This window comes from Tinamus guttatus, unplaced genomic scaffold, assembly GCF_059628265.1.
Source record: "Tinamus guttatus ecotype Peru unplaced genomic scaffold, ASM5962826v1 Tinamus_guttatus_pri_ptg000278l, whole genome shotgun sequence".
Taxonomy (NCBI): domain Eukaryota; kingdom Metazoa; phylum Chordata; class Aves; order Tinamiformes; family Tinamidae; genus Tinamus; species Tinamus guttatus.
Genome location: NW_028288812.1, coordinates 192,465 through 207,518, shown reverse-complemented (window position 1 = coordinate 207,518; position 15,054 = coordinate 192,465). Strand labels below are relative to the sequence as shown.

The window sequence follows — 15,054 nt, the reverse complement described above, 5'->3', positions numbered from 1 at the left end:
CTGTGGTGGCTAGAGATATGTGAACTGCCCAGAACAAGGCAGAAATTCAGTCAGAAATTAGGAATCCTAAGGCAGGGGTGAAATACAACACACTACAAGACAACATTAAAAAAATGCAAGGAAGGGAGTAAGAGAAGGTGAATGGAAAGATTCCTCCTTTGGTTGTTGAAGGATTTGGTTGCATTTATGGTTTGCCTGTCAAATTTTCCAATGCTATAAAAATGGAGAGTCCTTTATACAAATGTTTAGTATACACCAGTGTAGGAAGTGCATAACTTGAATTCATAAAGGAAAAAAAACACACTATAAGAAGTGCTGGGGTGATACAAATGTCAGAGGTTTTATTTCTCCAATGCGCTCATTCTGCAAAAGCAAATACACGAGAGATCTTTGCTGTAGATTATATAACTCAAGAGAAGAACAGAGATAATGTTAATGAGCCCCTTCTCCCCTCACCAGGGCAAATGCCAAGTTCACCTTAGAAAAAAAGGTCATATTCTGAAAAAATGTCTATCTCGCCACGATCAGGAGCTGCGACTTTGTGATTAATGTCAGGCTCCGTGTCTGGGCAGCCAGCGGGGTCTGTCTTTGCAGGACGAGTACGTGGTGTCTCTGTAATGCCCACGTGGAGAGAGGAGACAGAGCCCGGCTGATAATATGGTGTGGAGAGGTCACCGTGTGTTACAGAGGGGTGAGGAAACTTCCCATTCTTCCACCTTAGTAACGTGGACCTTTTCTTCCTCTAGAGTAAGACATGCGTTCCACTCACACGTGGTCCAACACACACGTGGTCATTAAAACATCAGTGATCATCAGGTTTTTGGTGAGGCTCTCCCCGTTGCCGAGCTCGGTTGCAGGACCTCTGGGTCCCCCTTGGAGAACAGCAGGATGTGGTTGTCTCAAGGCCCGGGTGCAAGGTGTCCGCGTGCTCTTGGCACAACCTCCTCCTCAGAGAAACACCTCCCTCTCCATGGGGTCTCCCCTCAGGCCTGCCAGCAGGTTGTTGGCAGCTAGCACAGCCATGGCGTTCCTCGTGCTCCACGTGGCGCTTGCGATGTGCGGCAGAATCACTGGAACACAAAAGGAGCCAGGGGAGCTGCCTCCTCCTTGCTGGCCCCTGCCCGAGCCCAAAGGCTCCGCTGCACCTGTACAACCCCGGATTTGCCCAAGCCCTACTGCTGGCCTCAGGGAGGAGCACATTCCTAGTCTTTAGAGAAGATGGACCAAGAGCCCTTGAGAACAGAGGGCCTGTGAGGTTCCCTGTGGGTTTCTGGATTGCCTAACCTGGAGTAAATCTGTTTGGTAACCCCACAGGGGAGCAGCAGCAGCCTGGCAGGGATGTTGGCAGTGAAATTGTATGAACAGGAGAGAGTTGGCAGTTGAGATCTTCCCATGAACCTTTGACAGATTAAGCTAAACTTGGTGCAGAACCTAGATCCCAAGGAATGAGAGAGGACTGGTGAATGGCAGACCTACCATCTCTGTTTAAACCTTATGGATACTTCATTCAAGTCACACCTGCTACAGGTCTGCTTTCCTGCTCTGTGCCTGGGAGCTGACAGGGGGTTGAATCAAAAACCTGCAGGGCTTTTAGAGGATTTTTTAAATTTAAGAAAATGTTTTATTAACATCTGACTGGGTTCTTACAGATGTCAATGTTCTGCTGGCTCACCAGAGCAGGGCGGACAAATGGAAGGATGGATGGAACAAAACGTTCAGGAGCATCCCTGCAGCAACCCTTCCCACAGATGCACATGCAAATGTGCCAATGTGGAGAGCAAACCATGCCTCAGTTTCTGGGAGCACCTTGGTATGGAGACGGTATACATACATACATACATTGTGTGTGTGATGTCACATGTGTGTGTACATGCCTGCCCACATATACATTCAGGGTCCTTTGAGAGAACATTTTCCAAATTCCTTACTACGCCGGATTGTTATCCATGGGCCGCTAGGACTGCCAGAGAGGCTCCCACCAGGTCCTGTAAATCATGCCACTGAGCCCTGTCACCCATCACAGTGCTCATTTCATCACTCCGTACAACAAGGGTCACTGTATTGCTGTAATGTTGTAATATAATCACCAACCAGCCAAGGGAAGTAAGGTGGGGTGGGAATGACATCAAACGGCCTGTTCTTTAGGTATGGCTTTGTGTCAGTGTCATTAAAACTGGGTTGGTGCTGGGCCATAATGATTCTACTGGAGAACTTGGGTTTCTGGACAGTTTTATAAGGTGCTGGCCCCAGCAGATTCTGTTTTACTGTAATCAGCTGATGTGGTGCCTGATCAAGGCTTAGCTCTTGATCCCTTTTCCTTTCTAGTTCCTGTGGCATCATTTGAGCATTTCACTGTGTGCTGATAAGCGAGTCACACAGGAGACACAATAATACATCCTGAAGGGACTCAAACTGTATCTCCAAGCAGTGAATACTTGCTCCAACAAGAGTGCTAGCCAGCTAGCCAAGTGCCCAGAGTGCTAACCAGCAGATATAAGCAGCCCAGCTTGCAGCTTGAAGAACAGTGTTTTTCTCCTTAAGGACCTTGAGCTCAGACACTTGAAAGGACACTGCACAGTGCCTTGGTTCTGACATTGCACCCCCATTGCCTCAGCAAGGGTTTCTCTGATGGAGAAGGATTACTACTGCCAGCAGTAATGACCTCAGAGTCTCCAGTGACTACAGTGGGAAGTTTCCAATGACCATAGATAGAGTGAATTGTCCCCTAGTCATAAACACAAAATTTGCTGCTTAAAATCTAATGGCCAAACCCTTGTCCTGTGCAATTTGAATTTGCTAGCACACAAGTCTGACTCATCTCCCTACATTTTGACTATGAATTGAACACAGGTATGAAAAGGAGTTAGTTGGGGGGGGGAAATAGCGAGATGTGATCATGTTTAGAAAGGAAGAGAAAACCAACCAACCAAACAAACAAACAAAAAAGCAAGTACATTATCTTAGTGAATGAAAACACATTCATGCCAGTAAAGTTAATTTCACCACAAAAACCATCAGTGGACAGAGCAAAAGCAGAGTTCAGCGTTGCAGCCTATGGAGCCTTTCTGCTCCTTTCTGCTGCTACACAGTAGAAGTTGCATAGGTTGATACCAGTCCATGAGACATGAACACTCACCACAGTTTTTAAGTTTAAAAAGGGGATGATCTGTAGGCAGAGGTTCAGGTACCGTGACATCCAGACCAGCAGCTGCAATGTGACCACTGGCCAGAGCCTGGTATAAGTCATCCTGGTTCACTACACCTCCCCTGTAGGGAAAACAGAGTATCCGTCACTTTCTGAGCAGCTTTCCTCTGTCATTTCTCTAGGAGCTAAGAGGTTTCATTATCTGGGCAAAGCTTTAACAAGAAGGTTTGGATAGAGTTAGAGTGCACAGCCATCTGATACTAATGGCAGTTTTTTAGTAAACTCAGAGGCCAGGAACTTAACAGTACTTTTCTGCAGCATAAATCATACTGTATTATATGTGGGATCAGCTTATCTAATGAGACGGCATCTTACTGATGGGATTTTCCTTTATCATGATGCCCCTACAGTCAGCGTGTTGTCAGATTATGCCAGCAAAAGCCCTTTTATTTTCAATAATTGCTTGAAAGTTTGGTTTATTTTATTGAGCTGGGATATCATTAGAGCTGACATCTCCCTCCCTGATCATGTAAGGATTTGTGTCAGGAGTATATGTGCTCCAGCTTGACATCTCTGTGCTAATCTTGCAGCACAGTGGCTGTAGGGTTTTTTATTATTATTATTTTTCCTTCCTATCACCCTCACCTGCTTGTATTGATGAACACGGCGGTGTCTTTCATTTTGGAGAACATTCTGCTGTTGCAGATGCCTTTTGTTCCTGGGGTCAGGGCACAGCACACGATGATGAAGTCTGAATGCCTGGCCAGCTCCTCCAGCGGCACTGTTACACGCAAGAGGGAGATCCCCAGGAAGGATTTATTAACAAAGTAAAACACACAAATGGCTAAAGGCTTGGGTTTATTGATACACTGAGATCTGGAGGGCAGATTAACTCCCTCCTTACCTGCATGACTTTAAAGTAATTACTACAAATCCATGGAAACAGTTTCCTTGGTCCATAGCTGCTTTGTTGGACCACTCATTCCAATCTCAGGCCTGTACTGTGGGTCTCACTCAACAAATACACTCGGTGCATGTGTAAAAATGTTTCAGATACCCAGAACTCCGGAACTTGATAAAGGCAGGAACGAGGGGACTCATACTCCACTGCACACCGCTGACCATCAGTTCCAGCAACAGAAGCCATCTCTTCCCTTCTAACCTGAAAATATTTAACTAGCAGCCTGAGCTCTGCCATTTTGGGTTCCACCACCTGCATGCTTCAATGGCATTTTCTTTTTCATCACATGAACTGGCCATGGTCTGGCCCTGGAATGATTTTTTCACTTTACAGAGCCCTCTAGGGTGAGATACTCGCTGCCTCTTGGAAATGTCATAGCGCTTCAATCCCTTTGGGATGCAAGGGAGCTGTCAGTGTTGTGCTCTTGGCATCTTTCGCATTGCTGCCTCTGCAGGGTGGAGCTGCATGGGTCATAACCCTGTTACTACCAGGCCAGGCACAAATGTGATGGTGCTTGAGACCGGTTCCAACTCTCCTAATTCCTGTCTGCCCTAGTATCACACTCTCAAGATGTGCCTAAAACCAAAGGTCCTAGAGTCATAGGGCTGTGTTCTTTATTTTAAGAAAGCAGGAGCTTTGTGAGCACAGGAACAAATGGAGCTCAATTCCCTGTGGAGTTCTGTCTCATGGATGACTGCCTTTAGTGTTGAAGGAGGTGCAAGTTCTTCCCTGAAGTGTTCCCATGGGATGAAGAAGAATAAGGTGGAGGCACTGACCCAGGTGTCTGATAAGATTTGAGTTTGCAATACAGCCTTCCTCTCTGCTGGACACTGGCAAGGTCTTGGCCTTCTACACATCTCCCTGTTAGCCTGGTAGCTGCAGAAATGTGGCTCACATCTCCAAACACAGCATACAAATGGAAGTGGTGCAACATTTCTAAACCTTCACATTTCTGAGCCAGTAATTCTAGGGGTAGAGAGGACAAACCCCAGTGTCTAGTTTTGGAGCAGAGTAGTTCAGTCTTAGCAAACCTTTCAGTGTGCTTTCCTGCAGAGATGAGAGTGATAACGCCTGGGTCATGTCTGAAATTCCTCTCCTGGGGCAGATCCCAGCCTAGCAGAAGTCCATATTCCTCAAGTTGGGCAGAGGAGAGAGACAAGAGCCAGGGCATGTGAGGGAAGGGGCCCATAGGTAGTTACCTGTCCCACTGGTGCTCCCAACATGCTGGTCAGCAAAAGCATCTGGAGTGTCAGCTGACTTTTGTTGTGCCAGCAATAATGGATATAGGAGGGAACACAGAGGGCTGCCCCTGCAGATGCTTGAGCAAGAGATCTGGAGGTACTGGGACCATGAAGCACGGTGGCGAAGGGAATAGGGTTTCGCAGGAGCTCTAGGGAAAACTGTTGGAATCTCCTTCTCTGGAGATCTTCCAAACCCACCTGGACACAGCCCTGTGCCACGTGCTCTGGGTGTCCCTGCTGGAGTAGGGGCGTTGGACTAGATGATCTGTAGAGGTCCCTACCAGCCTCAACCATTCTGTGATTGTATGAGACCTGGGAACAAGAATATTGCCTCCATGCACAGAACAACTTGTTGATTCATGTCCTCTGCCTGCCCAGTTGGAAAAACAGTATGAACAAACTTCGAGGCAGCTTTGAGGCCTCTCTGAGCCACAGGCTCTGATATAATATCCACCCTTGGAGCCCCTCGTGTACCCTCTTACCAAACTCTGCTGGGATTGCAGCAGCCGTTTCGGGCCGGGGAGCGCTGTTGGTGTAGAGGAACTTCTTTACTCCAAAGGGCTTTAAACACATGGCCACAGCTTTCCCTTTAAGAGAAGAGTTGAACCCGTGAGATCCCTCGCGCTGCTGCTCAGCTGACCTGCACAGTGGATGGGGCTGTGCTGTGCAGTGGAACACGTTGGTGCCCAGGACCCAAGTCCTGAAGCTCTGTGGGTCTCAGGAGAGCCTCAACAACCCACCAGCCAGTGTGTGAGTGTGCCAGGGCTCTACAGCCGCTCGTGCGCGGAGACTGAAGAGCTGGGTGGCCAAACTGGTGAAGAATGGGTGAGCAAACCCATTTCCACATGTCCTTTGCTTCAGGATGCTGGGATGCAGAGGAACTGCTGGGATAGGGAGGCATATGCACTGCAGTCTCCATTCCAACTCCTAGACCTGCTTAGTTTTCATTTAGAAACCAATGAGGAGCCCAGAAGGAGCAATTGCCAGACAAATGAAGGATGACAGCAGCAAAGAAACCTACAAAGACCAGTTCCTCTCCTGGCACCCTGACAGTGCAGGTGAAAACATCAGATTAGCTTCACAAATTGTCTGAAAAGATAAAAGTTTCACCGTGAGCTGAACTGCACCCAAAGGGAGCATAGTGATCTTGGGCAAGATTGTGATGGCTCCAGGAGGGATAGAGCCACGGGGGTACAGCCAAAACTGCTACTCCTCCCATTTTTTCAGGTAGAGATTAAGCAGCTCAGCTATGAATATTTTTTTTTTAATGGAAAATATGGAAAACAGCAAAGTGTGCAAGTCAGATATACATATATATATGTGTATATGTAGTATATCTAATAATTATAATTATAATAATTATAATTATTAATAATTATAAGTGTATGCAGTATACACTTATTCATATATACATATATATACTATTAAAAAGGGCCAGGCAAAATTTTGCTGTTCTCTATATATACATATGCAATGTATAAATGCTGTTTTGTATATATAGTGTAATATACTTTTTAATATATAGTCAAGGTATATATAAAAGAAATATGTATATACAAAATTATAAAGGCCATAAAATTAAGAATTTTGAAACTAGCATCTTTTCTGCCTTCCTTTTAAAATTGAAGGTTAGGATTAGAGCCATAGCTCTACTGAAATACTTGTGCCATTTTATGGGTATGACTGTCTCACCTAGAATACACAATGCAGAAATTTTGACCATTTCTGTACAGTCCTGTAGGAAAGTTCTCTAGGGATGTTGTAAACTCACCTATGCGTCCAAGACCTAGTATTCCCACGGTGCTGCCAGTCAGACCATAGCCACACATCCAGAGAGGTTTCCAGCTGCCCCAGCCACCACTTAAAAACAGGAACAAATTTACTTCAGCCTAAAGCTGTGTGGGTACATCTGCTTTTCCCATGACTGCAGAGTACAGTAACACAGCAAATGCAACAACAAAATGCAGCGCCGTTCTTTGGAAAAAGGGTGTGGGAACAGATTATCCCATGGCCAAAGCTAGCTCATCTCAGCCACTTCAGAGAAAACGTCAGAGCATGGAAGCCAGTTAGTCTCCTCAAGAATTTATCCTAAGGCCTGTTAATTTGTGCTGGTGCTCAGAAATTGTGCCTTTCACAAAAAAAACCACATGAGCAGTAACTATTTTTAAGTCAGAACAGCCTCTTTATGTGAAGGAATATTGAGTCCCTACTAAGTGGTGTATGGTTTTTTTTTTTTTTTTTTTTTTTTTTTTTTTGCCTGGTTCAGTGATATGTTATAATCATAAATGAAGTAAGAATTCATGTCTCTCCTCAGCTTTACACTGGATGTCATTTTACCTGCCCTTGTCTTCTTGTTTTTGCCACATGAGGCAAATGACAGAAATTCACAGTTTCTCTCTCTCTTTTAATAGATAGGTTATTTATATGTATGTGTGTGTATAAGTAGAAATACATAAACAATCTATATTTATATTATTTTATGCACCTTCTCAATCCAGTTCTTCTAGGTGACATCTCTGGTTTGCTCTGCCTCTCCACAGCATCTCCTGCACCATTCTCATTGTGAAGCTTTCAACCCCTTTGTGCATGTTGTGAAGGCTGAATACAGGGCAGTGTAAGGCTTAGCCATGGCATATTTAGAACCGGCAGTGTTTTGATCTCAGCTCTTTTGCTTCTGAATCTCTTTCTTGCTGTGTTTTGACAGCTGTCTTCTTGGCTGTTAATAGAAGTTGCTCCAATGAGGTCATCATGAGCATCCCTACTCCTCACTGCTTTGCATATGCCACTGTCTTCTGCCATCGTATTTCCCAGCTTTTGTTGGTTCCTTATGAAAGGAATCACACAATCTACAGTCTCCTTCAGTCTTTCTAATCCGAATAAATCATTTTTCACCTCTCCTGGCTCTATTGCAGTTTACTTCAGCCCAAAGTTTCAGATCATTAAAAAGATTTCTCAGTCTCTCACTTCTAACCTGGAATCTTTCTTGTCATCTTGGCACCATGGTGAAAACTGACCTGTAAATTTTGTTTTTACTATCATCTGGTTTGTTTCAGACTGCAGACAACTTTATGTGTGGAAAACTCTGAAGAAATTTGCAAAATATTTCTTTCTTTTTTTTTTCTTTTTTTTTCTTTTTTTTTCTTTTTTTTTTTAAGGAGAAATAACAGAGATGATCAGATTCTACCTTTTTCCTGCACTTTTCTGGCATTGGGCAGACTGCAGGGGCAGTGATGACTCTGTAGTCTTCAAAGACAGGTCTAGAATCATCTCTCTTTGCTGTACTCTTTTTGCCTTAGCGGCTGTAACATTTATAATATAAAATCTGTAAAAGCCCTGGTTTGGAATAAACCCCTAGAACGCTTTCAGCTTTCTGATTTTGGGGGGCTGTTCCCAACATTTTGATGTTGCTTTCTTTTCTTATGGTGGGCTCAGTATGAAAAAAAATAAAACCAGCAAGCAGTTTGAATAGGGAGGTAACTAATAGCTACCTCTTCGCTTCATCCGCAGCTTCCAAGAGCCGACGAGACGTTGCCAGAAGAAGAGCCACTGTGAGCTCAGCAGCTGCTTCTGTCAGTACATCTGGTGTGTATCCTAACCGGATCCCTCTGCAAGGAAACAGAAATATGACCTACCAGTGATATACACCAGGGGTTTGATAGCATTCTGGGAGTGCATGTCAGGGCAAGATGAAAATAGTGTGTGAAGGGGATGTCTTCTGAGATATAAATCATCCCTGGCAAAACTTACAGCCTTCACACACAGAGGAAATTGATCTCCATGATAAGAGGGCCGGAGAAGGGAATTGGTGCACGCTGTGTTTGGTCTGTTCAGACTGCTGCTCTTGAGACCACCTGCGTGAACCTGCAGGGGTGGGATGGGCTGGTGATAGCATTGAGAATAGCCCAAACTAAACAAGGCGAGTCTGTGGCCATGGCTATGTCTTTTTCCTTATCTCAATGGATCACAGTGCTCTGGTCCACAGAGGCAGAGGGGCCAGGAGAGCAACAGACCCTCTAGCTCTTTCCAGGCATGTAAGGGGTGGATGTGCTGTTACTTGTGCCTGGTCTATCATTGGAGAAAATCTTTAACACTTACCTCTTCTTCAGCTCCTCCAGGGAAATATGGTCATATCCCACTGACATGGTGCTGACCACTCTCAGGGTGGGCCCTGTCATTGCAAGATAGCTAGTGGTGAGGAGGTTCCTATGGCAGGACTTGTCTGCCCCATCCTGGATCTATTGCTGGCAAACCCAATAGACTGCTAGAAATAACCATCCTAAGCTAGGACCTCTCAGGCTGGGAGCGTCACCACTATCCCCTTCAGCAGAATAGGACCTGATCAGTCAGTCACTGAAACCTACATTCAGTGACTGCTTTGGTGCAAGGTGTTTATCTTGCCATTTCCACTCACACATGGTGCTCCCTTCCACAACCATTCCTTCCCGATAAGTGGCTGCAGCACAAAAACACAAACCAGGCTGGACACTTGGACACAGCTGGATATGAATGTGAAACTTCTAGTCTTGTCTTAAGCAGATCTGGCTCACCTGCGACATCTGAGCCCTGCTTAACCATCCATACCTGCTGCATCCAGAAGTTCAGAATCTATCGTCTCTGACAGCAAACAGTAGAGGCCCTGGATCCCAGGCACTTTCTTCAGGAGCTCTGAGCAGGGAACTGGGTCATCAAAATCCCATTGCTCAATGTGGCAGCTGTGGAGATGGGACTGTGAAGAGGACCAGACATTGACCAAATTCACAAAATTCCTCCAGTGCCCTGCTCCTTCATTCTGTAAAAGCTGGATTGTCAGGTGGGGTAAGAGATTGGCAAAGCTCTGAAAAGGCATTAGAGACCTTGTAAAGATAGTAAAGCTAAGGTACAGAAGGAAGAACCCATAGAGGTGTGCGGTGACATGGGACTTTTTGCTCCACCAGTCATTCTTCCTGCCATTGTTGGCACCTCTGATGACAGGAAGATTTTGATGCATGAAAGAACCTCAGAATGTGGTTCCCTGGGGCCTCTGTAGGCGACAGCGCTCATCTCTCTTGGTTCCCAGTCTGTTGCATCAACCACTGGTCTGTGCTGCCTCTTGACATCTACATACATAAAGACAAGACCTCCCTGCCCCATGGAGAACCACAGCCCCTCCTAGTGTCACGCCACCAAATATATTTACTTCCACACTGATCTTATCCCTCTCTTGTATCTCTATGACTCCCTCGTAAGCTAGAGGCATTATGAATGGAAGCGTATCACCCACATAGTTAGGTCATTAGGCCAGCAAGAAGCCACACTTACAATTAAATTTTACATTTGAAATCTGGTTCTAGCCGCTAGTCAAAGTCTTTCCCTGATTTTCTTACATTTCTAGTTGGGCTGCCAGCCCAAACCAGAGATACTTTTTTCTCTTTTATTTCATTTTCACTGCTAGAGATTTTGCATATGGATCAAAAATTTGGCACCACTGCTTCAGATTTTGTGACATTCAGAATCTATTAACTAAATCTGCTTTTCCTGAAGGGCAAATATATCAGGGTTGTTACACTATTATCACAAAATTATTTTAAAAACATTTTCAGAGCTTTCCTGTAGGGAGGAGAACATATTGTCTCCACTAGGGATTTCAGCCAAACCAGTTTCTTTAATCCTTCTTAAGGCATAACTAGGATTTTGTGATTAGGAGAGACCAGAACCTTTGGATGATACTGTTTCAAGGAGGAATATTTTAATTTTCATTTTTTTTTAAATAAATATGTATTTAATTAATTAATTAATTTTAAAGAGCCACTACCAGTCTTGGAAGGCGTAAAGGTTCAGTAGGAGAAAATTTATAGAACTTGCGGATAAAACTAAGCACCAGTTACTTTTATAATGGCGACTTGGAACAACCCATCCCTAGGCAGGGGCACATTTGTGCCAGCCAAAGGCCTGACACACAGTCCCCAGTCCTCAGCCCGCAGGTAGATTTTGGAGAGCTCATATGCGGGTGCTTGTTGATGACTTCCCCCTGCACTGCTCAGTAAGCAAGCCCAAACTACAGCCAGTCGTCCATCTGCTGGGTGGTGAAGGGGCAGAAGGGATGGGGCTTCTCACGGATTTTCGCAGCAACAGCCCTTTTTCTGGGAAGACAGAAAAGGTGTCGTCTGCGCCTGGGCAGCTGAACGGCAGCAAGTCACAGCGTGATGACTGCAGTGCGTGAGGCTGAGCCCTGTGCCTGGGCCTGTCTTCCCAGCTTGCTGACTCTCTAAATCCTTTAGAAGAGCTCTGGCTCGCAAAATCGTTTTCTGGATATCTTCAAATGAACGTTCCACCTGCCATGCTGCTGGAAGATGATTTTTTTTTGTCTCTTGAAATAGAGATTCATCAACAGTTTCTCCTCTCCTCTCCTCTCCTCTCCTCTCCTCTCCTCTCCTCTCCTCTCCTCTCCTCTCCTCTCCTCTCCTCTCCTCTCCTCTCCTCTCCTCTCCTCTCCTCTCCTCTCCTCTCCTCTCCTCTCCTCTCCTCTCCTCTCCTCTCCTCTCCTCTCCTCTCCTCTCCTTTCCTCTTCCAGGATGGGATGATGGATGTTTTAGGAGCCTCTATCCTTCTTAATGTCTCATGGCTCTACCATCATACTCCTTTTGGCAAAACAGAAAGCAGTTGTTTCCTCCACCCCTCTACAGTTTCTTTATTTGCTTTGAGTAGGGCAAATAAAGTCCATTAGTGAGGGACCGGAGCATACATAATTTGTCAGTTTTGTTGGCAATAGAAAACTCATTTGGGGTGAACAAAAATACTGCTGAGATTTGCCTGAGTTCACTGAATTTGATCAGAAAACAAGTGTATTCTAAGAACTGAATCCCAAACTTCCCACAAACAGCAGTATCCTTTGCTTTGGAGGAGAAACAGTTCATCATCTGAAGCGTTCTGGTTCTTGGCCTTGAAAGGATGTTTCACCTATAAATAAATTTCCAGTTATTTGAAACAATGATTGAAGTTTCAAGAAGTAGCTCACTTACTTTGCTTGATCCAGAATTCTCTACTGAAAAGTTCTTAAAAATATGTTCAGAACATTCAGCTGGAAATTTTGAAGTTATGTTAATAGACTCAAAAATAATGTGCTAGTTATTTTGTGCATTATTTTTCCAGTATGTAACAGGTATTCCCTCACCTCTGCTCTGAGGGGGGGCCAAGCATGAAAATTTATTTGAAAAACTTACTTACAATTTTTCTACAGCACATAGTTCTGTGTATACTATTGATGGGGAACTGCTGCCTCTCCAGTGTTTTTCATGGAAACTTTATCTTCTACAGTCAAAGTAGCCACAGATGCTTTGTTAGAAGGAGGTTAGTGAAGCAACTTGAGATATAATGAGCAGTGGGTGCCCAACATGTGAAAATTCACATGGCTGTGAACTGGCATTGGCTTTAAACCCACTTGTGTAAGTTTAAAGTTCTTGTGAAGACTTTTTTGAAGCCTCCTGAGTTCCAGTCATTGCTTCGATGATCGCTGCTGTCCCATTGAAATAAGGACTAAAGGAGTTTTCCAAATTATTCCCAAACTATTCCAAATTGACTTGGTCACATATAGAACTTTTCTTGAATGAAATAACTTGAACACAAAAACAGTGATAAAATAAATATGTATATATTTACACAAGAGACACAATTTGTAGGTATTTGAGTTTTCTCAGCCTTTTTGAGCAGTTTGAGGAAAAAGTGAACGTTTAAATAACAAAAATCTCCACAAATGTTGTTCATAGGTATTTCTGTCACCTCTTCTGACCTGCGTACCGGCGAACCTTGGTTTGCTTGGGCTGTGTTTTGGGCAAAGTCCCTGCACAAAGGTTATTTATTTGCTGTAGCAGCTGTGGGCTTGGATAGAAGTCCAAAGTCCTGGTTTGCTGTGTTACACCTAGTGAGGTGTTAATTCAGCTGTTAATTCACGTTTGGATCTAATTAAGATCCACCACTCAACTTGTCAAAGACAAACAAGTTCTTTTAGGAAAACAAACAAACAAACAACAACAACAACAAAAAAAACCCCAAGCAAACACAGAAATCCCGTGGTATTCGTTTACCACTCTAGTCTAATGAGGGATTTTTCCTGAAAAACAGGGAGCCTGCTGGATCTGGGTAGCTTATTTCACTGACTGGTATTGTGCCTTTTGTGCTTGTGCTTTTTGCATCAGAAAGGTCTAAGGAAAGATTTAGAAATATTTTCATTCCCCACAGTTTCACAAGCAAGGCATTATAGGGAAAACTGTCCTTCCTGGCATTGGTTTACTGCATCTCTAACATCTCAAAGGATGCCTGTGACCTGCCACTGCAGGCCACCTGGATTGCACTGGAAACGGCCTGTTTAATTGCAGGCTGGTTTTATAACAGATAGAAGATTCAGGTCCCATTCGCCCTGAATGCCACATGTCCATGTGCATCGAGCCCCTGCATCGGTTCAGTGCCAAAGCTGGTGCAAAGGCACTTTATGGCTGCTGAACAGCCTTCAGGATTTCAACTTTGGAGACTACCCTCACCATGCTAAGCAACTGGAGGAAGGGGATGTTACAAAGGATGCCAGCAAAAGAAAATCCAGTATGTTACACTCATGCAAGTTAATGATTCCCCCAGTGTCACACTCAGCATAAAACCCAGCACAATGGACAGTCGTGTCCATTCACAAACAGATTTTTCTCTTCCCTTTTGCAGGAATACTCACAGTCCCGCCTGCCTCAGGATCTTTGCTCCTTCAGGAGGAATCCGCCTCGTCACATAGATCCTGGGCACCTGCTGCCTGGCTGCCTCCGCTGCCTGAGAACTGCAGCAGGCATGAAACTCTGATGCCAGGACCGGCCTCAGCCATCTCAAATGCCTCAGAATTCCCATTGCAGTGAAGAGGCCCCCAGATGCCCAGAGACTTTGGACAGAAAGCTTATATGTCAACCCAGCAGCAAACAGCAGCTTGGCAGCTGGCTTCCCACCAGAACAAAGACCTATGAACCTGGGCTTATTTGCATGGGATGACCCTCACCACAAACTGTTTTTGCATCCTTCCTAATCCAAAAGTTCCTGTGCAGCAAGGTCTGTTGACCTCATTATTTGATTAATGGGATATTGCATTCATGCTAATTTTCACATGCGGAAAACAATCCATGAGCTAATTTCTGTAGCACAACTGATTAGGTTTTACTCCTCAGTGAGAAGCATTTTTTTTCAGGCTCGCCTATACGTTTGGAGATAGTTGCTAGCTAGAGTGGATGGGGAGAGTTACTTCTTTGGGAAGTCATAAATATCAGGATTCTTGGGTCACACATTTTTAGGAGGCAGTGTGTGAAAAAGTATTTATATAGAATTATATTGGTCTCGATTAACTCTTTCAGTTTCTAATGGGAATTAATATGGAAGTGGAAAATTGAATCCCATGCTATGGCTTGCAAGGGAGATTTTTTTTTTTTTTTTGAAGTTGTGTGTAAAAAGTGTAGATTCCAATCTACACTTGTAGAAGTGTCTTGCTGGACTTTTCCTGGAAGAGTCTCCATGACAGTGGCTGAGTCACTACTTGGAGGCTGAGAACCTCCATTTGTCCTTGTTCAGGTGAGTGAATAGACTTAAGGTCTCTGGGAGGTTGCCTGAGTGAAGAAGTGCATGGCTTGGCCTTCCCTATGAAAGTGGCTCCTGCTTTGCTCTTTCTGTGGTTTGGTCTTGATCCAGTTGGTCAGACGTTGAATGTA

General features: G+C 44.6%; 1 protein-coding gene and 1 long non-coding RNA gene across 2 annotated transcripts; both read right to left on the bottom strand.

Moving 5' to 3' along the window:
• Positions 1–969: 969 nt before the first annotated feature.
• Positions 970–3,191, bottom strand: LOC148594236 (uncharacterized). The gene is made up of 2 exons (XR_015913532.1): positions 3,137–3,191; positions 970–1,070 (listed from the first exon to the last, which is right to left on the bottom strand). It is a non-coding gene; the product is annotated as an uncharacterized LOC148594236 (long non-coding RNA).
• A 595-nt stretch (positions 3,192–3,786) lies between these two features.
• Positions 3,787–14,222, bottom strand: LOC148594235 (glyoxylate reductase/hydroxypyruvate reductase-like). The gene is made up of 7 exons (XM_088527314.1): positions 14,043–14,222; positions 9,929–10,059; positions 9,443–9,515; positions 8,836–8,952; positions 7,040–7,207; positions 5,830–5,987; positions 3,787–3,926 (listed from the first exon to the last, which is right to left on the bottom strand). The coding sequence occupies exons 1-7, from the start codon at positions 14,207–14,209 to the stop codon at positions 3,787–3,789; spliced, it is 954 nt and encodes a 317-aa protein (XP_088383440.1). The 5' UTR covers positions 14,210–14,222.
• Positions 14,223–15,054: the final 832 nt, after the last annotated feature.